Here is a 21,835-nt window from a genome sequence, read left to right as displayed (position 1 = left end):
CACGTTGGCCATCAGTATGAAGAAAACTGGACATAGAGCATCTATATACCTTGTGGTGTTGACACGAGGCTTCATTCCCTGGGCACGAGGGACCTTCCAAGTTCCAACCCCCCAAGGCTGCTTGCCTCTGTCACTCGACTGCCCTGGTCTGGCATCTGCCAAGCTCTTCTGCGTCCTTGTTGTGATCCATGGCAAACCGCGTCCATTGAAATCGAATTCAGGATGAACGCCATGAGCCCTGGATAGGAATGATTCTTCATGATCTAAGCCAGGGGGATTTGTCTCATGGGGCCTCAGCTAGCTCATCGCGCCGTCGAGGTTGGAGTGACACATGTGAGCTTGGCGTACTTCCTGCGTTCGTCCCTACCACCCTGATGATGACTGAATTGAACAGCTACAATCTGGAACTCGGTCGACGCGTCGCCATACGCTTGGCCCTCGACAACACAAGCCCATCCGGAGAACGATGCGCGTCCCACGCGAGGCAGAGCGCCAGGAAGCACGCACATGGAGTGTCGCCAAGCGGAGGCAATTAGACATCTGGATAGCTTGGAGACGGGACCATGCCGCGAAGATTCAAGACCCATAGCAAAGCATGGCTGCTTGTTCACATAATCGGGGCTCCCTCCATATGTCTCCAGAGGCCCATGTTGACGATGTGTACGTGTAGTAATTGTGTCCATGTTGTTTGGCATCCCAAGCCCCAAGATGCCGCAACAGCTTGAGGAATCTCTTGTCCCAACCTGCCCTCGCCAAGGTCTGGTGGCTCTCGCTGTGGGATGCTACTATCGCGTGCTGGCGCTCATCTATGTGAGATGAGCAAGGAGTAGAGTAGGTCGTGTAAGAGATGCGTTCTTGTTCTATATAAACACAGGACGTTGCCCCTGTTCTTCATCACACCAAGCAACCAACTAACCGCCTCATCAGGCAGCAGCAACTTATCCGACCACCGCTACTCGGTCCATCCTTCGCAGTCCGCCCACTTCGACACTTGCATCATGCGGCGTCCCCAGCGCCTCGTCGCCCTCCTGGCGGCAGGCCAAGCGTCTGCCAGCTCCTTTTGCGACAAGTATCTCCTTGAATACGACGTTGGCGCGACCGAGGTCTGCTACACGTATTTGACCGTCGTCCCGGCCACCCCTACAGGCCAGAACTATGTCACCACGACGATTGGGAACCCCGACATCACCGCCCCCGCCACCTATACCACCCCCCCTTCGGGAACACAGCCTGGAACTGTCGTGGTTGAGACCCCGGTCGTTCGCACCACCACGATCACGACGGGTGTCCCGAACATCACGGGAACCCAGACCACGACCATCCCGGCCAGTGGCACCGTCCCTGGGACTGTGATCATCCAGACGCCCGAGAACGAGGACCCCGGGACCGTGACCTTCACGACGGGAGACTCCACCATCACGGGGCCGACAACCTTCACTATCCCTGCCTCTGGAACTGTTCCCGGCACCGTGATCGTGGAGACGCCGGATCCCGCCCCCGAGACGATCCCCCCGATCTTCGTTGACCGTCACGACGGGAAATCCCACCATCACCGAGCCGGTGACGGAGATCATCCCCCCTACCGGCACTGACCCTGGGACTGTGCTCATCCAGACCCTCGAGCCTAGGGATCCGGGTACAGTCACGCTGACGACTGGCAACCCCACCCTCACGGCCTCAACCACAGTCACCATCCCGGCGGTTGGCACTACCACTGGCACTGTGATTGTCCAGACGCCCATCAGCCCTGGGACAGTGACGGTCACAACCGGCAATCCCACCCTCACGGGCACGACGACGATCAAGATCCCGGCGATTGGCACCGCCCCTGGCACTGTCATTGTCGAAACGCCTGTCCCCACTGTCATGCCGCCCTTCGACCCGGGAACCATCACAGTCACAACCGGTAATCGCACCCTCACGGGCACGACGACGATCACAGTCCCGGCGATTGGCACCACGCCTGGCACTGTGATCATCCAAACGCCCATCGATCCCGGGACAGTGACGGTGACGACCGGCAATCCCACTCTAACGGGTACGACGACGGTCACGGTCCCAGCGGTTGGCACCACCCCCGGCACCGTGATTGTCCAAACACCTGTCGACCCCGGGACAGTGACGGTGACGTCCGGCAACCCTACCATCACAGGCACGGTTACCTCAACCGTCCCAGCATCTGGCACGGTCCCCGGCACCGTGATCGTGGAGACACCGGCTCCCCCCCCCCGTTCAACTGCGATGCGGGTGGCTACCTGATCCAGAGCCAGGCATTGTACCGCCTCGACCTCACGACCGGAGATAACCCCCTGGTCAACGGCAACGTCGGTCCCGGGACGAACATCAACGCCATTGGCTATAGCACCTTGGACAACTACATCTAGGGCATGCTGCTTCCTGCTGGGGGTCAATCGGCCAACGGGGCGGACCTCATCCGCATCGCCTCCAACGGCGACTCGACCGTCTACCCACTCAGCCTCGTTGGCTTCTGGAACATTGGCGATGTGGATGCGCAGGGCCATCTCTGGATCTCAACCAGCAATGAAGCGCCAACACAGTGGGCCGAGATCGATACGGACCAAAACTCGCCCACCTTTGGCACCGTCCTGGTCAGGGCACGACTCAACTCCCGGCCCCCTACGCAGTCGCCGACTGGGCCTTTGTCCCCGGCGGCGGCGATTACATCTATGGCCTTCTCTACGACGCCACCGATGCCAGTACCGCCTTGGGGCGGTGGAGCACCATCACCCACATGTGGGAGATCGTGCAGGACTATGGCAGTGTGACGGGCAACGGCGGCACTGACATCTGGGGCGCCGTGTACTCGGCCGGGAACGGCTTCCTCTACGCCTCGGAGAACAACAGTGGCGAGATCTGGCGCTTCCCCGTGGTGGGCGGCGGGGCGCCCGAGTTTGTCACCGACGGGCCCCCCTCGGGCAGCAACGACGGAGCGAGGTGCGTCAACGCGCCGGATCCCCCCGCGGCTGGGGGGGGGGGCCGCTGCCGTTCGTCTGGCTGTCGCTGCGTCCTCGCCGTCTGCTTCATCCGCCGAGGCTACATCTGCTGGCGAGGCTGGGCCCGGCGCATCGGGGACCGACGGCACGGCTGCGGAGACTGGTGCGCCTTCTTCCACGCCTAGCGCCAGTGTTTGAGTGTGACAGCAGGTGGGGAGTACTCGAGAACGTATGCTGAGCTCAGTGAGGAGCGTCGAACTGGGTGGTCTGGTTGTGGGGGGCGGTATATCAGATCAGGGAAGATGGTTGCGTCCAAGTATAGCCAATAGCCAACACTGAACAATAAAGAGATTCGAGACAGGAGCGAGAGATCGATCGTAGGGTAACGAGTGGTGCTATGATACTGTATCTGTGCCATTGTGACGTTTCTAACCAAGATAAGTGGTTGAAGGTTCAGTCTCAGTCGCGCATCGACTTCGATTTGGAAGAGGCGAGCAGCTGTGCCTGCGAGGAGCTGCTGGTTGAGACATGGCTGATCGAGCTTCCAGGTTGCGGATGTTGCGAGACAAAGTGCCGACGGACAGCGTGGTTTGAGCCAGCAGATATCACAGCCCGGCTGCTTGGAATGGACGTGCGTTGGCGGATGTGAACCGGAGAATCGAGATGCATCTATGATCTGAGTCAGGGATGATGGAGGTGTCACAGTGTCTGTCTGTCTATCTATCTCGGGCCGCGCCGCGATGGTTGCCTGGCTGGCCGGCCACGTGACACGTCCAGTCTCACTCTCCCGTCACCAACCAAGTTGAGATTTTCGAAATCAGACCGCTGGCATTCACGATAGTATTCACTGATCAGTGTCCTCCATCATCACGCCACCTGCGTCATTCGTGGGAGGTCGCCTGCATGTACGTATGATGTACGGAGTATCTGTACCAGCCCTGCATGTCGCCTGCATGTGCCCGCAGCCAGCGAGGTGGAGGGATGATTTGATCGTGGTGGAGGGCGTCCAGCCCCGTGCTGCAGTCAGCCGTGAGATCCACGCGAGTGCGTCATGGCCATCATGCGACACCCATTGGAGGCAGATTGACGGGCAATCAGACGGACAACCGACAGGCAGACAACAGACCGCTTCGCTACACGCTCCCTGCCGACATCGTGGGGACCCTCACTTCATGCTCACTCTTCAAGTTCCCTGACCCGACTTCTTGCTCGAGTCGCTGCTATTCACTTCATCGAAGCCTCCTCACCACTCTACAATGGTCCCCAAGCTACCCATCAAGAGCTTGTCCACCCGCGTCAAGTCGCCAGCCCCGCGTGCCAGGCCACCACGATCCACGCGCCCTACAAGCGCTCACTCACCAGTCCGTCGCTCTCGCTCCCACGATCCCGACAGACGACCAGAGTCTTCCTCGTCGCGGTACCCGCCCTCGAGTCGCCGCCATCGAAGCCCCGAGCGCCGACGATACTCTCGCAGCCCAGAGCGCCGGCGCGAGTCCCAGAATGGTCGCCACCGCCGACGTCGCGACTCGTCCAGCAGTCTCGATCGTGAACCGCGTCGTCAACCGAGGGACTATCTGGGCGACCATGATGATCGCAGAGGTCGCGAGAGACCCTCGAGCGCGAGGTACCCCTCTCCTCCGAGGCAGAGAAGTGGCGCTGCCCGATGGGCCTTGAACAGAGACGGCGAAGACGATCAACGAAGAAGATCATCGACGCCAGACAAGTACAAGCCTGACCGGTACAAGGACACGGACCGTCCCGGTCGAGCGCCATCGAGCGACGCGGCCACACCAGCAGCACAGACGCAGGACACATCGGCGCCAGCGCAACCAGATGCCGCAGCCGCCAGCGCGTCCTCTCCCTCGCCGTCAGGGAGCGGCTCGGGCGGTGGCAGCTTCCTGAACCAGATGCCCAACGCGTTCATGACCTATGCAGGATTGAAAGCGGTCACCAAGCATGCGGATACCGCCAAGGACTGGATCAAGTGGCTCAACGACATGTCCGAGACGCCCGAGGAAATCGATGAGCTGTCGGCCAAGGCCTCGACGGCGCGTGACACCATCACCCAGGTCCAAGAGACGCTCAAGGCGCGCCCGGACCTTGTGGAGGGGGACAAGGGCGAGAAGCTCAAGGAGCAGATCGAGGAGGCCGTGGGCGAGACCGACAAGGCCCTCGGCAAGATGACAAAGCTACTCTCGGAGATTAGCAAGAAGGGCGCAGATCACGGGAACGTAGTGAACGGGATGCAGGATTTCTGGAGGTCGTACCGATACAAGGAAGAGTTTAAAGACCAGGTCGAGAAGGCTGATGAGGATCTCCAGAAGGAGCTCACCAAGCTCTCGACCTTGATGGTGAATATTTACTCGTGAGTCTGCCGCCCGCTCGCAGGAATCTGGGTCTCGTACGTTGCTAACAGAAGCCAGTCGCGCCCTGATGAAGCCGGCACCCCCTGGATCCGGCGTCGTGCAACCTCCAGCGCCTGTCACCAGGAAGGAGGCTGAGAAATTTGAAGAAACGCACACGAATGACAAGGCGAAGCCTCAGCTAGCCGAGGAGCAGCCACGTCAGGACACTGCTGCGGAGAAGGGTGATAAGGCCAAGACAGCCGACCCCGGGCCATCCTCAGCTATGCCTGCGACGACTGGTCCTACAAGAGCCAGCATTCCCACCATTGTTGAGCCTAGTGGGACAAATTCCGAACCTAGTGTAAAACTCGACCTCGAACCGCACTCACCTCCTCCACGCTCACCGTCCGCCGTGGCCGACGAAGAAGAGATTCTTGGCTCGCCGCCATCCTCCTCGCAGGGCCCTCCCCAGGAGCAGCCCCGCCGCAACAGCGCGGCAATAGGCGAGCAAGAAGCACAGGACAAGCTCCTCGACGCAGCGTGGGATGGGCACGTCGAAGAGGCCAAGGAGGCCCTCCGTCACGTCTCCCACGCCTGCTGCGACCTTCGTGGCCTCACGCCCCTCCACCTAGCCGCAGAGCGCGACAATCTCGCCGTTGCCATGCTCCTCCTCGACCGCGGTGCCGATATCCACGCCCAGTCCGACGGTGGTCGCACCGCCCTCCACCTCGCCGCCCGGTCCGCCACCGCGCCCACCGTCGAGATGCTACTCGAGCGCGGCAAGGCGGACCCCAACGCGCAGACGGCCAAGGGCCGCACACCGCTGCACTACGCGGCGAGCAAGGCCGAGGACGGCGACGAGGAGAGGCGCGAGGCCATCCGCGTGCTCAGGGACTTTGGGGCGGATCCCACCGTCGTCGACCGCGAGGGCGAGACGGCGCGAGACGTGGCGCAGAAAAGGGGCCACTGGGATGCGGCCGCCACCCTCAAGAGGGCCGAGCGGCGGTGGGAGGAGGAGCACAAGCAGAACTGGCTGCAGCGACACGGGTTCCGCAAGTGATTGATGATGCTATGAAATGACTAGACGACTTGATTTAGATATGAATGTATGAGCGACGGCCGTTATGATGATTCTATTCTTATGTAAACGGCGCCCCTCACGCCTTCATCGCATAGGAGATCTTGCTCGAACCCTTGGATCTGCTAATCTTCTTCACTTCTATCTTGCCCACACCTCCCGTGGTCTTCATGTGCGTGCCGCCGCACAGATACGCTCCCAGGCCAGGGACGTCCACGGCCCTCGCCTTCTCACCCTCTTCGAGGACGAGCTCCTCCGGTATACACCAGCAGCGCGCCCTCGACTCCTCCAGGGTCCACCACTTGACCTGGATGGGCAGGTCCCGGTCCACAATCTCGTTGGCCTGCGCCTCAATGGCCGCCTTGTGCGCGCCGTCAATCGTGCCCTTGAACTCGACGTAGGACACGGCCGGAAAGTGCTGCGCCTTCGTGTCCTCCACCGGGCCGATCTTGTCGACAAGCGCGTGCACCGCGAGCCCGATGATGTGGCCTGCGTCGTGGATGCGTGAGTGCAAATCACGCGTCGCTGCGTCGACTGTCTGGTCCACGGCGTCTTCCTTGGTGAATGGCCCGTCCTCAAATGTGCCCACGTGCAGGATGGCACCGCTTGGGGCTTTGCGGACACCGTGAACCGTGAAGATAGCCGTCTTGTCGGGGGAAGACGAGGTCATCTGCATCTGTCCAGCGTCTGCGGGCTGGCCGCCACCCTGGGCGTAGAACGCCGTACGGTCTGTGACCACGACGAACGACGCATCGGGCGCGCCCTTGAAGAGAGGTTTCAGATCCTCTTCCAACTCGTGCAAAGGGAAGCAGGCAAGGACGGTAGCGTTGGCAGAGACGGCGTCATTGTCCTGCATGTACAATGCGTCCGTCTTGGAATCCTGTGATGGCTTCGTGTCAGCGCGTGGAGAGACGTGAAGACAATGTGGTTCTCACCATGATGTCTGCGTGGCTAGATGTTTGTAGGGAGAGAGATCTTGCATGAGCTTGCTTTCCTTAGTCGACACCACCACACATGAATGAAATGAAATCGACTTCCTCCACCAAAAGTGCCCGTCATCCGCGCTCCCCACTTTGCGCCCTCCAAGACACATGCGGAGAAGAGGGACTTGGCCTGTTTTATTGGGCATTTCTTCGTAACAAGTCGAAGCGTGAGGAAGCTTCTCGTCAATTGCCGTAGTCTACAGTATCAGATCCTCACAAACACCGCCCACGCCTCACTTGTCGTACTGTTGCCATGCGCGTGAACCATAGCCGTTACTCATAAACACATTATTCACTCATAGTACAGATTTGACAACCCTAGTTCCCAGCTGCGATGCTATTCCTCAATGCCAGCGACCCATTCGTCATCAACGACTTGATAGCCCCCTTGATGCCCCCTTCCGCAGCCGTGTCCGTCTTCCTCTTCTTCTCGTCGCCCCAGCCACCACCCCCAGGCGTCAAGATTATGATGCGGTCCCCAGCCGCAAAGTGCGTCGTCTTCCTCGGCCCAAGGCTCGTCTGTCTGCTCAGTCCCGAGACGGGATCCTTCCTTACCCACAGGTTCACGCCCCGCGCGCCATCCTGCCCGCCCTCTAGGCCATATGGCGCGGTGACGCGACGGTCCGTCAGCACGGACACCTGAAGGGGCATGCGGAACTCAATCTCGCGCACGCAGCCATCGCCGCCGTTGAACTCACCCCGGCCGCCGCTGCCCTTACGTATCGAGAACTCGTGCAGCAGCACGGGGTATCGCTTCTCGAAGATCTCGGGGTCGGTGATGCGCGTGTTCGTCAGGTGCGTGTGAACACCGCTGGCCCCGTGCCAGCCTGGACCAGCGCCAGCGCCGCCGGCAATCGTCTCGTAGTACCCAAAGCCCTTCTTGACCTCGCCCGTGACGGGGTCCGTCCCGCCGCAGCCAAAAGTCAGATTGTTCATCGTGCCCTGGGAGGCAGCGGCAGCGTTAAACGCGCGGAAGATAAGATCGGCTAGTTTCTGCGACGTCTCGGTCGTGCAGCCAACGGTAGCAGCGGTAGGCGAGGGCGATAGGATCGTGTTCTCGGGGCAGACGACCCTGATGGGTTTGAGGCAGCCCTGATTCAGGGGAATGTCGGCGGAGATCATGGATCGCAGGCAGTACATGATGACAGAGTATGAGCACGTCGGGGGCGCGTTTAGGTTGCCGCTGTGCTCGGCTCCTGTCCCGGTGAAATCAAAGACGGCCTCGCCAGAGTCCTTGTCAATCGTCACCTTGAGCTTGAACACGATGCCATCGTCGTTGTACTCGGTGCTCTCTAGGACACCACCCTCGTACTTGGCAGCAAAGCCCTTGAGCAGGTCGCGCACGGCCTGCGCAGCATTCTCCTGGATCGCCTTCATATAGAACTGCACCACCGGCCAGGTGAACTCGTTGATCAGGGATCGGATAAGCTCAATGCCCTTCTTGTTGGACGCAACGGCCGCCTTGAGATCCGCGAGGTTGTCGTTCCACGTGCGCGTACCGCTGCATCCCGGGAATGAGGCAGGCTTGGTGTACATGTGCTCATAGAGGCCCTCCTCGTCAAAGGCACCCTCCTTGATCATCTTGAAGGACTCGATGGCAGCGCCCTCCTGCCACAGTTCGGTAGAGTTGGGAGGCATGGATCCCGGGGCGATGCCACCGACATCAGCGTGATGCCCGCGGTTTGCTACGAAGAAAATGATCTCCTTTGGATCCTCCTCGCTGTCAAAAACGGGGGTGATGGTGGTGATGTCCGGCAGATGCGTTCCTCCGGCTTGCGGGTGGTTGCTGATGATCACATCGCCCGGCTTGAGCTCGCCTGACTTATAGCGCTGGGCCTGGTAGGCAATGGCTGTGCTCATGGACCCGAGATGGGAGGGAATATGCGGCGCGTTAGCGACAAGACCGCCGTCGGCCGAGAAGATGGCGCATGAGAAATCGAGGCGCTCCTTGATGTTGACGGATATGGACGTCTGCTGGAGGACGTGTCCGCACTGCTCTGCCACCGTCATGAAGCGGTGGCCAAAGACGCTGAGCTGGACGGGATCGACCGCCTCCGTGTCGACGACTTGCGCCTCATGCTTGCTGACCTCGAGGATGACGTGCTCCGGAAGAATGATGGCCTTGCTGGCAGCGTCAAGAACAATGGTTTGCGTCTTGTCGATAATCATGGCCGGGCCAGTGATCTGGACACCAGGGGTCAGAGTGTTGAGCTGGTAGACATTGGTCTTGTTCCAGCCAGACTTTTCGTAGAATATCTCTCTCTTGAAGATGGGCTCCGGGGTCTGAGGCTGCGCGTTCTCTTGGTACTTCTTCAACTCCTCAAATGGGCTTGAGATGTCCAGAACCCGCGACTTGCCCACACTCCTGACGCGAATGTCGTCAATGAGGATATCGCGTGATTGCGAAAACCCAAACTCCTGAGCATGACGTGCCGTGAAGGCGTCACCGTACTCGGACATGTTGGCGGGTTTGGGGATCATGAGGGACGTGTCGCTCCCCTGATACCGCATGTTGAGGAAGCACTCATGCTCTATCGAGTCGCCATCGAAGCCCTGCTGCTGGAGGCCTTGTACACCTTTGCCGGACAGGGAGTCAAGGCGCGTGCTCAGCTCAGGCAAGGTGTCCTTTGAAAAGGTGAGCGAAACAGGCTCCTGGTTCTCGACAACAACGTCGGCCAACGCCATGCCGTATGCCGACAGGATACTCGAGTACCGTGGCACAATGGCCTTCTTGATGCCCAGATCTCTGGCGATGAAGACAGCATGTTGACCACCCGCCCCACCGAAGCAACCCAAGTTGTGACTTGCGGCACCGTACCCACGGCCTTCGCTCAGTGTACGAATGGGCCTCGTCATGGTCGCGTTGGCGATGGACAGGAAGCCCAGAGCCAGTGTCTCGGGCGTAAAGTCCTCGGCACCGGCCTCCTTGTCCTTGTTCACCCGCCGACACAGCTCCGCAAACTTGGTACGCACGACATACAGATCCAGCCTCCGCGGGAAGAAGTCTGGGACGATTCTGCCCAGGAGGAAGTTGGCGTCCGTGACGGTCAGGGGACCGCCGCGGCCATAGCATGCCGGCCCCGGGTTCGCGCCAGCGCTGCCTGGGCCAACTTTGAGAAGCCCATTCTCCCACGCCAGGATCGAGCCACCACCAGCGGCAACCGTGTTGATGTCGAGCTGGGGCGTCTGGATGGTCACTTCAGCAATGGTGTTCTCAAAGATGTGCTCGAGCGCGCCAGAGTAACGAGCCACGTCTGTGCTTGTGCCACCCATGTCGAAGCCGAGAACAGGTGTCCCATCCTTCTCGTCATAGCAAGTCCTCGCCAGACCCACGACGCCGCCAGCAGGGCCGCTCAGAACACCTCTCAGGCCAGTGAACTTGGTCCAGCTGGTCAGGCCGCCGTCACTCTGGCAGATGAGCAGCTTATTGGCGCTCTCATCCTCCAAATGCCCCTTGAAGCCTTCCCGGAAGCTCTCGAGATATGTGTGGGTCATGGGCGTGAGATATGCGTCGGCGACGGCAGACTGACTGCGCGGGACAAATTTGGCCATGGACTGGAGCACAGACGAGGCCGAGACCTTGAAACCCATATCCTCCGCCAATTTTGTAACCTGAATCTCATGTTCAGGAAAGGTATATGAGTGCATGAAGCCAATGGCCAAATTTTCGAAGCCCCGCTCCTTGAGGTTCTCGAGATCCTTCCGGACCACCTCGAGATCGGGCTTCTTGATGATGCGGACCACCTCGCCTGTTTGGCCCGTGATGAGATTGGGATCTGATGAAACGTCGATGGACTGGGGCTCCGGGTTCTCGCTGAAGCCCTCAATGGTGACACGCTCGTCGACCTCGACGACTGTCTCGTACAGCTGTTTCAACCGCCTCACTGAGAGATCGAAAAGATCTGGCCGTGTCTGGTTGCCGATGAAGAGCGTGTCCCTGAATCCTTTTGTTGTAAGAAAGGCGACGCGCTCGCCTTTGCGCTCAAGCAAAGCGTTTGTGGCGACTGTGGTCCCCATGCGTATGCTCTCGATGGGTGACAGGTCTAGAAGAGAGCCCCGGGGGACAGGCTTCCCTGTGGCTGTTTCCAGGATCTGGCGGATGCATTCTGTCGGAGCATCGGGGTACTCGTCTGGTGAGACTGATAGAGTCTTGAAGACAATATGCTCCTTCCGCCCAGGTACAGAAGCCCAGGCGTCTGTAAACGTGCCACCGCGGTCAATGGCGATGCGGATACCGGTAGCCATTGCGGGCCTCTTGGATGCGAAAGATAGGTCTAGAGGGCGATGAGAAAAAGAGTGAGGAGGGGAGCCAGCTCTGTAGATGTCGGCCTCGAGATAGAGGTGATTGATGAAAGACAAGGGGAGTATGGGAAGAATGCGTGAAGCTTAAGACGTGTCTCCATCACCAGCGTCGCGCGGCTCGACCCATGTTATAGCATGGACGCCCCCGAAGTCGCCGGGCCCATCTTTCGCCATCTGGGATAGGATTACCGATCATGTTGTCGCGCATGAGGCGTTTCCTTGCAGCGGCGTTTCCCAGGCGTTCAACTGCTGGTGTGTGACACGTCCTTGTCACGAGCTGCTTGTTGTGTGGAGCGAACGAGGCCGCGATATCGCGTGCTCCTGGGCGGGTGTAAAGGATCCAACCGGCAATTTGAAAGTTGCCGGTCAACTTGGCGCGGTGTGTGTAGTTGGGTGGTGGAGAATGCGAGATAACTGGAGTCTGGGGTCCTTCGATGTTTCGGCTGTCGTTGACCAAGGATGAGGGGGGTCTAGGGTAGCCTGGATGGCATCCGACTCGGGGCGATCTTGAATTACCTCACCAGCTCAGGTGACCGACTCCAACCAATACATGATCATCTTCCACGCTAACGTGGAGGACATCCAAGACCCCCGTCCTCGTACAGCAGCTCGCATGCATGCGCCATCCCTAGCTCGACCTGCCCGCATGCCTTGATACACGTAGGCTGCCTGCCAGAGAGCCTGGCGACGATATCGATGGCCCGACGGGCGGCAAAGGTCTCAAGCAACCGATCAAAGCAGGCATACTGAACGTGGCAGTGGATATCACATCGAAGGGACCCCAGAAAACAGACTGGAGCTCGGTCTGCTCGTTGGTGTCGATCCCCACAAACCTGCCTCAAACCAAACCACCGTTGTCACCACGACTCCATCATCACCTACATGGTATCATGAGTACCCAAAGACGACCCCGAAGATTATTCGCAGCGTACGTACAGCGCCTTTGTGTGTGTAAAGGTACCAGAAACTGATCGAGGCTTTGATCATGTCTAGTTGCAATCGGTGTCATACCCAGAAAATCAGATGCTCGGGTGATCATCCGTGCCAGGCCTGCGTCTCCAGCGATAGGGCCAATGTCTGCCAGTTTCCTTCACGAGAGCGCAAGGTCACTATTTCCGAAAGGTGAGAGGCTCCTACACGCAGTCTTTCTGCTGCAGATCCAGACTGAGGACAAGGCTGACACCGCAAGTTACTTGCGCAAACTAGAGGCCGATAGCAGGCGGTTGCAGGCTCTCAACCTCCAGAACCCAACGCCAGAGTCACAAGTCCACACGCCCAGCAACAATGGCGCTGCTGCTGACGACCAGGATGCGCCAGCGCTGTCCACGGAGGAGAGCAACATGCTGAACCCCTTGTTCGATGGCCAGCCTGACAACATTATCAGCGAACCCTCTTCCGAACCAGGCTTTATAGGCGAAGCGTCGTGTACCGCGTTCAGCAACCGCTTACTGCAATGCCTGGACGACAACTACACGCCCTCGACAGCCAGCTTCTCGAATTACCTTCGTGTACTATCGCCCCCCAGGGTCGACCTGAGTTACGACGACTTCCCAGAGCGGATGCATGCCAAGCTGCTCCTGAATGTGGCAAGGCGATTCATTGGCAACTACCATCCGCTCTTCCTGGAGGTCAGCTTCATGCGGGAGCTCGACGCCGTGTATCGACGCGAATTGGTGCCTTCCTATCTGTGGCTCGCCAAGTTCTACGCGCTCATGTCGCTGGGCGAGACCTATACAAACCGGCGAAGGGTGGGCAATAGTCACCGCGTGCCGGGGACAGACTACTACGTGCTTGCCGTCAGCATCTTGCAAGAAGCGCACGAGGAGCCTACACTGATGCAGGTGGAAGTACTGACATTACTTGTGAGTCAATATGGCTCTTTTGCCGCCGCCCTCGATTACTGACAGTGATGCAAGGCCTGGGCCTCCAACATATTCGGCCGTGTTCGAACCGCCTACTGCTACAGCGGCACAGCCATGCGCCTCGCTCTATCCATGGGCATGCACCGTGCCGCATGCAGCCGGTCGCATCTGACACCTGTCGAGAAGGAATGTCGGCGGAGGACGTGGTGGGTGCTATACTTCTTCGACCGCTTCTCCGCGTCCAAGTTGGGGCAGCCGATCATGCTGCGGGATGAAGACATTGACGTGGAGGAGCCCAGTATGGAGGGCCTCACCGAGGAGGAGAGGGCCGAGTTTCTCGATCCAGCTCCGCTGGTGACGAACATCAAGTTGGCGAGGATCATAGGCAACATCCGTAAGTACCTTGAAGGGCGGTGTTGTGTCCGTGCTGACATTTATTTCTGAAAGTCACCGACATCTACGGCATTAACCCAAATCCGAATCCAAAGGGACTGTGTATACACCGAGTCCACGGGATTCTCAAGAGCCTTCGCGCATGGCACGACGAGCTCCCTCCGCAGATACGGATCAAAGAACGAGGGACGCCCCGGCCAGTCGCCAGTCTGCATCTCGCATACAACCAGTGCATCATCCAAACGACGCGGCCGGTTCTGTTGCATCTCTTCAAGACGCAGTACCAACTGCATGTGGACTCGCAGCCGCGAAAACCGACCTTTTCGGCCATCACGCTGGCCCTTGCCGATAGCTGCGTCAATGCCGCGCAGGCCTCGAGTCGAATCGTCGAGAGTCTGTTTCTAGATGGCTCCATTGCGACCTTTGGCTACTGGGATGCGCACCACATCTTCTCCGCCGCGTTGGTGCTCATCATGTCGGCCGTCATGAAGCCCACGACAGCCACGTCGGAGGCGCTCGAGACCCTGCTCAGCATCCTCCGGACGATGAAGAACGATGGTAATATTCCCGCCGTGGACTTTTGCGATAGGCTGTCACAGGTGCAGTCGCGCATCTCCAGTCTTCGTGAGATGGGCCACATGGATCAGCAGCAGCTCGTCTTCCCGGACACCCTGCCGCTGCCACTGTCTGATCCGGAAAGAACCCAAAGACGTGCCAGGGAATCACAACAGACAGATGGGAAGCACGAGATGTCGACGTCGCTGACCACGTGCACGATCGTAACGGACCCGAGCGTGGACTATGGGAACATGGACATTCTGGGGAATCCCTTGATAGGGAGCTTTCTGGACGAGAACAACGTGCCCTGGCCGGACGGCGTCTTTGCCGAGGACGGGACGCTGAGGCAGTTTGCGTCCGAGATTGAAGAGCAGTTCCTGTTCCCAAATGTAGATTGATGGCCATTGCTAGGTAATGGATTGCACATACATTTCAAGTCTGAACTGACAAGGTTGCCACACAAACCCCAGTTTTTTTCACCAAGCGCGCTTGTCGAATGGGCCCATCATCTTGAGTTACTGGCGTCCGCAGCTTCTGGAGAACCATTTCGGCTTCCATCTAAACCATCCGACGCATCTCATGACACATCCTGCTGCTCCGCGACAAGGACAAAGGGCAGCTTCTGTTAAACCCGGCGATGATGCCCCTGCAGCCGTTCAGCCGTTCAGCCACAAACGTCGGGGTTCCACCACCGGTTTACTATCTGCCAATCTGGCGCTATTATCGCACGAGTCAATTGCCGGGCCCTTTCCTCTCCACTCGGTCAATCTGCAGGGCAAGCGAGGAGGGCGGGGCCGGCAACTTGCAATCTGCCGAGTGCCTCGAGTCAGCCAATTTGCGTGCCCGATGGCGTCTGTCTCCCGTAATCTGAAGGTCATTTGGAATTGGAGGCGTTGGAAGCTTGACCTCACACTATCTTGTGGTCTCGGAGATCCCATGCGGCCTCCCTTCCCCTGGTGCCTGGGGCCTAGTTTAGTCTACGCATTGAGTGCGTTATCTTGCCCCAGACTGCCGGGTCCACCTTTCCTGGGGTAGTTTTGTCGATGGATGGATCATGGATGAGAGACTTTGACTGACTGACTGGTGAGAAGAGAAGATAGCGGCATCTTTTGGCCTTTGATGTCATGGAGAGTGGAATTTGCTTAAAGTCCCCTCGCGACCCCCCCCCCAACCATCGACCGGTCCATCCCTCGCTCACATGCAGACTAGTGCTTCTCCATTATTTTCTTCTGCTTCTTCTACGGCTCTAGGCTTCTAGAATTTGTTGGTCCCAGAGTTCCCTTTTTTCCACATCGACAAGACGCACTTCGCCATGTCCGTCGACCACTCCGCCAATGTCGATACGGACAGCACCATGGCTGTGCCCAAGAAGGACATGGACCTTGATGGCAGCACGCCGGCCGACCTGCGCGACGACATCGCCATTGACCCTGTTGCCGAGCGCAAGCTCATCCGCAAGCTCGACCTGTGGATCGTGCCGCCCGTCATGCTGCTCTACCTGCTCAGCTTCCTGGACCGCGTCAACATTGGCAACGCGCGCCTGTACGGCATGGAGGAGGACCTCGGCCTTGTAGGCGACCAGTACCAGATCGCCGTGTCCGTCCTTTTCGTCACGTATCTTTTGTCGGAGCTGCCGTCCAACTTGGTCATCAAGAAATTCACGCCCTCGCGCTGGATCGCCTTCATCACGACGTCGTGGGGCGTGGTGGCGACGCTGACGGGCATCACGCAAAACTTTGCGGGCTTGGTCGCCTGTCGCCTCGTCTTGGGCGCCCTCGAGGGTGGTCTGTTCCCTGGCCTGACCATCTACCTGACCATGTTCTACACCAAGCGTGAGCTCGCTCTGCGGATCGGGTACCTGTTCGTCTCGGCGGCCATTGCCGGCTCCATGGGCGGTCTGCTGGCCTACGCCATCGGCTTCATGGATGGCGTGGCTGGTCTCCGCGGCTGGCGCTGGATCATCATCATCGAGGGTCTGCCCACGGCGATGCTGGGCATCTCTGTCCTGTGGTGGCTGGCGGACACGCCCGACTCGGCCAAGTATCTCTCGACGGAGGAGAAGGAGCTCATCGACCTGCGCATGCGACGCCAGGTCGGCCACACAAAGTCGTCCGACCTGATGCACAAGGAGGATGTGTACGCCGGACTCAAGGACTGGAAGATCTGGCTCATGTGCTTTGGCCAGTTCGGGGCCGACATTATTCTCTACGGCTACTCCACCTTCCTCCCCACCATCATCAACGGCCTCGGCGACTGGAGCAGGGCGCAGGTCCAGGCGTTGACGATCCCCTGCTATGCTCTTGGCGCCATCAGCTACCTAGTGGTCGCTTATCTCTCTGACAAGACGCAGAGGCGAGCCTTGTTTGCCGTGGGATCTGGCCTCGTGGGCGCCGTGGGATATGCCATCCTGGTCAGCCCCGTGGGAGGAAACGTCAAGTATTTCGGCTGCTTCCTCGTCGCCGCTGGTCTGTACGTGATCGTCGGCATCCCGCTGGCCTGGCTGCCCAGCAACAACCCTCGCTACGGCAAGAGAACCGTGGCCACTGGCCTTCAGCTGACCATTGGCAACGCTGCCGGTATCCCTGCCCCCTTTGTAAGTTATATGTTCCCACTCGCCACATAGTCGAACTCCTGCTAACGGTTGCTTTAGCTGTACCGCAACGACCAAGGCCCGCGTTTCGTCACCGGCCACGCCGTCTCCATGGCCTTCATCGCCATTGCTGCGTCCATCTACCTTCTCATGTGGTGGTGGTTCCGCCGGCAGAACCAGCGCAAGATGAACGGTGAGGAGGACCACAAGGTGGTGGGTATGACGGAGGAGGAGATTGACGAGTTAGGCGAGCACAACCCCAGATTCCGATACACGTACTAGAGCGATGGTCAGATGGCTTTTCTCGTCACAAACGTTCAATTTACACACAATATCACCTAAAAGGCAGCAGAGCGCTTGATGGCCGTTCGATTGGTTCTCGATGCCCTTTCGGGTCTTTGATTCGCCAGGGGACGTAGACAACGATCTTCTGTTTTGATTGTCCGAGGACCTCAGCGTCTGCCTCATGGTCATCTCCCGCGCAAAATGGACAGAAAGGAAGGTAACACAAACAGCGCAATGTGAATATCGGGGAGCATCCGCTGGCCGAGGGCCACTTCCATGGACAAGTGCCCAGTCACAACAGGATGAAAGAGTCATGAATTCCGGGGTGCAGGGTCTATGTTGTTCCAGACTCACTCTGCCTTGGAACACTGCATAGCCGTCTGTGTTCAGGCGATGGAATGCTCCCAAGTGTGGCTGGCTGGGGGAAGTACATTGCAACTCATCTCAGAGACAGCTTCTTGCCCAGAAGATCGCCTGTCCAATCTGAGTCACGCTGATTCCACATCACAATGATGATATACAAGCCCAAGAAACCAACTGAGCCTTCAGAGGCAAGAAGGGCACATCGATATTGGGTAGCCGCATGCGCGGAGGGCCAATACATATGCTATCGTTGCCTCATGCCACTACAACCAATCACACCGCTGCCTATTGATGTTTGTGACGCTTACTCTGATATTATGCTTATATCTTTTGGAGGTGCCGTGGGGTATGGATGTGCTTTGGCAGCGTGGATAGCAATAAGCTGTCTCGGTGACAGTCTCCAGTGGAACGCATGATGCTGCAAACTATTGATTCTTTAATCAATCTTGCATACAGAAACGGCCATCCTGGAGTCACTTGACTCCGTTCATTCTTGATTTCTCATTCATTGTGCGGAGGCACGCCGTCCGACTTCCCGAAGAGGTCATTGCTTATTCGCATTGTGACGCTCTACGATCACACTACATCCCAGGTGTAAGTGCTGCCGCATATCGAGTACTATACAGTGATTCTAGACTCACGAGTCCTCTAACTGCCTACAATGGGTACCAGCCAAAATTACGAGTATAAGAAGATGAGATTTCTTCCCCAGATCGTCAGGGAACAACCAAGTCAGAAAGCCTCAAGACAGTCCACCACACCAGACTCTCAGTATGAAGGTCCTCCTCCTGGTGTCGGCCGCTCTCAGCGTCTCTGCCCATGGCTTTGTCGAAACCATCACCGTCGGTGGCACTGTTCACCAGAACTTCAACCCCAGCACCCATCCCTACATGCCCAACCCGCCCGCTCTCCCTGGCTGGACAGCCTCCAACACGGACCTAGGCTTCGTCGAGCCCAACGCCGCCTCCTCTCCCGATGTCATCTGCCACAGGTCGGCCACCCCAGGACGAAGTGCCATCCCCGTCCAGGCGGGCCAGACCGTCACCCTGCAGTGGAACACGTGGCCCGACTCCCACAAGGGGCCCGTCATTGACTACCTCGCCAGCTGCGGCTCGGGATCCTGCACCAACGTCAACAAGCAGAGCCTGCAGTTCTTTAAGATTGCCGAAAAGGGGCTGAACAACGGTGTCTGGGCCGCCGACGAGCTCATGAGGAACGGCAACCGCTGGTCAGTCACGATCCCCAGCGATATTGCCGCGGGCAACTATGTGCTCCGCCACGAGATCATTGCTCTTCACGGGGCGTCGAACCCCAACGGCGCCCAGTTGTACCCGCAGTGTATCAACTTCCAGGTGTCTGGTGGCGGTTCGGCGCGGCCGAGTGGTGTACCTGGCACGAGCCTCTACAAGGCGACCGACCCTGGCATCTTGTTCAACATGTATGGAGCGACTTCGTATCCGATCCCAGGGCCTGCCCTGAGACGTTGAAAGTTGGAATTAGTGGGCGTCATTGTCTTGGTCTAGGAGAATCAAGCTGTCGAAGTATGGTATATCAAAGCAGGGATTTGTGGATTCAATATGTCTATGAGCATTATGATGGGTGCCATGTGGTCAAACTGTGACATCGTTATATCAAACCCCATATTTTGACTTGAGACCCTTGTGCCTGGCCCTCGAAGCACTTCTGCCTCAAAATGCCGGCCTTATCACCGTAACTCGCAATATCCTCGCCATCTATCCGCAATCCTTCTGGAGTCCCCAGTCCCGCATGCCCCTCGCCACGTCACCAAAAGTCAAACTGAACATTGAAGCTTAGGGACGCATGATACGCAGCAAGTCTCGTGGCAAGCGCTCTCTATGGCGCTCCTTTGATTCCTCGTGCCGGAGTCCTCGGCTCAACGCCAAGAGCCATGCAGCCACCGACGCGGTATTCGACTGCTGGTCTATGCAGCGAGATGCACTGAAGTATCTCCATCTCTGCCCTCGTACGTGGAGGTTTTCCATGGTCTTCGAAAGCCGGCGGTGGAGGGGGAGCTGGTTGTCAAAGACCAGACTTGAAGACCGATTCGACTAGGCTACTGATCTGATTCCCCACGTCGCTAGGAGGCCTAAGTCAAGTCTCTCACCCATGACCGGTGGAGATTCTCCTGTTCCGATCCTTTCCTCTTATTTTGTCCGGCAGCTTTCGTCATCTCGGCAGCTCTTGTCGGTCAATGCTTGGCCTCGCGTGCGCAGACTCGTCTAGCGGTAGTTGTATCCGTGTTCGAACATCCTCCCCGTGGGTATCATAATGCACATGCTCGCTTGTCTCGACACTTCGCCGTGGGCCCCATGGGGCCATGTTGGCTTTCGCTCTCGACAATGCCTCCCTCTTGACCATGGTCACGCTGCTCTCTTCCCGCAGCGATATGAATCCCCGATCGTTCAGCAGCAACAAGGCGTGACCCAACCACACACGGTCCCGGGCCGGCATCACCTCGTCCAGGTACCCGATACCTGATATCGCCTCCGTCCGTGCACACGATATCGCGCGCGACGGCTGGCTGTGGAAGAAGTTCTTGGGGGAGAGGCTCTCCTCCAGGAGACTCGCCATGCTCCAGTAAATGTTCTCAATGTGCAGAGCCAGGACTACCCTCGTGTCGCTCTCGATGGAGATTCGATTTTCCTTGCCCATGCTAGGAAAGAGGGTATGCTCAAAGGTCCAGACACCATCCTTCTCTCGGTAGCGAGTGCTGAACCCCACCCCTGGTGATGCTGGTGATTCTGGCGATTTGCACCAGTACAGTCCCCATTCGAATCTGTCGTCGTCGATGGCGGAGGACTGCGTCGATCTCGTGACGGATCTCGCTCTCGTGAGCTGCTCCTGCTTCAGGAACAGGACGATGTAGAGGGCGTTGGGGCGCAGGTCAAGGGGCTTTCTGCCTGGTCCCATTCTGCGGCGATTCGGACTCGCGGGTTGAAGACTCTGGCGAAGACAGAGGCAGACTGCTCGAGAACTCATGGCGTGTGTCGCGGTTGAACCGATAGCTCAATCTTCCAGGATGGCCATTTGTTCTTGAGCCACGCAAATGTCACCTGAACGCTCGAGTCTTTCAGGTCCAGGCAAACTGTCAGGGGGGTGGTTGGCCAAGCACGGCACCGTGCATGCAAGAGATGCAGTGTTGATGCGAGCGCAAATGAGGCAGGCCACTTGTTATTTGATGCGTATTTTGGACGGCGTCTTTTCCTCAATTCTTGCAATATTGGAGAGACGATTCAGCGAGATGCCAACAACCCAGATGCGGAAGACGACGAGTAGGTATAGGGAGTCGATTTTTATGAGCCTCCACCAACAGAAGGGACTGGTTGCGTCGGGACCATGGCGACAATGGACAAAACTTGGCGTGGCTTCGCTTCTCGCAGGGTCCAATGTCGAATGTCGAGATGATGTGCCGGCGCAGCAGACTTCTGCCGGTCTGGAACAGTCGATGCTTGTCTGGGCTCGCAAAAACAGCCCACCAGTCCTTTTTATCCCGGAGCCACTGAGTGGATTCAAGCTTACAAGTACACTTCGTGTTGAATGATTCGATTTAGGTCAAGGTTTGCTCCAACATTCCTGAGAATTGACCCTCTTCTGAATGCGCCACCGGGTCGGGTCTCGCTACACGTCGGCGATGCCCGTGTGTGCGTGTGGTCATCAACTGCAAGTGCGTTGGCTACCTGGTATTTATGTCTGTATGGGCATCGTTGGCCCAGATAAGGTTTTGAGATCTCGGCGAGACTTGTAGCGATTCCCTGATTGATTTGCTATATCGGAAAGGGCCAATTCCTCGCAAGCCCCGGACTATTAGCAGCAATCACGTTTGTTAATAGCTACGCCGAAAACGGGCAAAGCTTTACAAAGTTTTTGCCGTTTTCGTCTTTTTACCCCATTCACATTTATGTAGGCTCGGACGGATGTAGGTTTGGAATTTTAGTTTCAGCTCTTGTCTTCCTTTTCACGCCGTATCGAAACTCTTTTTGGCATAGAAGGATACCCTTCAGTCAGCGCGGATCACAGCGATTGTGCTATAGGGTAGCCAGATACCCCTGCTCGCTTGGTTACTTGGACTTCAGAGTCCTGTCAGTCAATTGAATTGAGAAG

General features: G+C 58.0%; 8 protein-coding genes across 8 annotated transcripts; 5 read left to right on the top strand and 3 right to left on the bottom strand.

Annotated features, from left to right (window-relative positions):
- Positions 1-998: 998 nt before the first annotated feature.
- F5Z01DRAFT_672816 (uncharacterized protein) lies at positions 999-3,139 on the top strand (the record flags this gene model as incomplete). Its single annotated transcript, XM_046264858.1, has 5 exons — positions 999-1,520; positions 1,615-2,205; positions 2,265-2,324; positions 2,385-2,717; positions 2,771-3,139. 5 exons carry the CDS (start codon positions 999-1,001, stop codon positions 3,137-3,139), a joined length of 1,875 nt encoding a protein of 624 aa, XP_046119429.1.
- Positions 3,140-4,210: 1,071 nt separating this feature from the next.
- On the top strand, positions 4,211-6,359 carry F5Z01DRAFT_635135 (uncharacterized protein; the record flags this gene model as incomplete). Its single annotated transcript, XM_046262128.1, has 2 exons — positions 4,211-5,319; positions 5,378-6,359. 2 exons carry the CDS (start codon positions 4,211-4,213, stop codon positions 6,357-6,359), a joined length of 2,091 nt encoding a protein of 696 aa, XP_046119428.1.
- A 97-nt stretch (positions 6,360-6,456) lies between these two features.
- On the bottom strand, positions 6,457-7,315 carry F5Z01DRAFT_635134 (tRNA_SAD domain-containing protein; the record flags this gene model as incomplete). Its single annotated transcript, XM_046262127.1, has 2 exons — positions 6,457-7,257; positions 7,313-7,315. 2 exons carry the CDS (start codon positions 7,313-7,315, stop codon positions 6,457-6,459), a joined length of 804 nt encoding a protein of 267 aa, XP_046119427.1.
- A 363-nt stretch (positions 7,316-7,678) lies between these two features.
- Positions 7,679-11,605, bottom strand: F5Z01DRAFT_672813 (Hydantoinase B/oxoprolinase-domain-containing protein; the record flags this gene model as incomplete). Its single annotated transcript, XM_046264857.1, has 1 exon — positions 7,679-11,605. One exon carries the CDS (start codon positions 11,603-11,605, stop codon positions 7,679-7,681), a length of 3,927 nt encoding a protein of 1,308 aa, XP_046119426.1.
- Positions 11,606-12,735: 1,130 nt separating this feature from the next.
- Positions 12,736-14,873, top strand: F5Z01DRAFT_672812 (fungal-specific transcription factor domain-containing protein; the record flags this gene model as incomplete). Its single annotated transcript, XM_046264856.1, has 3 exons — positions 12,736-13,524; positions 13,579-13,918; positions 13,972-14,873. 3 exons carry the CDS (start codon positions 12,736-12,738, stop codon positions 14,871-14,873), a joined length of 2,031 nt encoding a protein of 676 aa, XP_046119425.1.
- A 776-nt stretch (positions 14,874-15,649) lies between these two features.
- Positions 15,650-17,603, top strand: F5Z01DRAFT_544048 (major facilitator superfamily domain-containing protein). Its single transcript, XM_046260551.1, has 2 exons — positions 15,650-17,068; positions 17,126-17,603. Exons 1-2 carry the CDS (start codon positions 15,788-15,790, stop codon positions 17,345-17,347), a joined length of 1,503 nt encoding a protein of 500 aa, XP_046119424.1. The 5' UTR covers positions 15,650-15,787; the 3' UTR covers positions 17,348-17,603.
- A 666-nt stretch (positions 17,604-18,269) lies between these two features.
- Positions 18,270-19,367, top strand: F5Z01DRAFT_544235 (family 61 glycosyl hydrolase). The gene is made up of 2 exons (XM_046260552.1): positions 18,270-18,307; positions 18,386-19,367. The coding sequence occupies exon 2, from the start codon at positions 18,487-18,489 to the stop codon at positions 19,198-19,200; it is 714 nt and encodes a 237-aa protein (XP_046119423.1). The 5' UTR covers positions 18,270-18,307; positions 18,386-18,486; the 3' UTR covers positions 19,201-19,367.
- Positions 19,368-19,900: 533 nt separating this feature from the next.
- On the bottom strand, positions 19,901-20,644 carry F5Z01DRAFT_672809 (uncharacterized protein; the record flags this gene model as incomplete). Its single annotated transcript, XM_046264855.1, has 1 exon — positions 19,901-20,644. The coding sequence occupies one exon, from the start codon at positions 20,642-20,644 to the stop codon at positions 19,901-19,903; it is 744 nt and encodes a 247-aa protein (XP_046119422.1).
- Positions 20,645-21,835: the final 1,191 nt, after the last annotated feature.

The sequence above is a fragment of the Emericellopsis atlantica genome (assembly GCF_019669845.1).
Source record: "Emericellopsis atlantica unplaced genomic scaffold F5Z01scaffold_9, whole genome shotgun sequence".
Lineage (NCBI taxonomy): Eukaryota > Fungi > Ascomycota > Sordariomycetes > Hypocreales > Bionectriaceae > Emericellopsis > Emericellopsis atlantica.
The sequence above is the reverse complement of the archived record's forward strand: the minus strand, read 5'-3'. Positions and strand labels throughout refer to the sequence as shown.

Coding starts and splice junctions, on each gene's coding strand:
- F5Z01DRAFT_544048 (XM_046260551.1), top strand. CDS start 15,788: ATGTCCGTCGACCACTCCGCCAATGTCGATACGGACAGCACCATGGCT. Junction 17,069..17,125: donor CCGGTATCCCTGCCCCCTTT/GTAAGTTATATG, acceptor CGGTTGCTTTAG/CTGTACCGCAACGACCAAGG.
- F5Z01DRAFT_544235 (XM_046260552.1), top strand. CDS start 18,487: ATGAAGGTCCTCCTCCTGGTGTCGGCCGCTCTCAGCGTCTCTGCCCAT.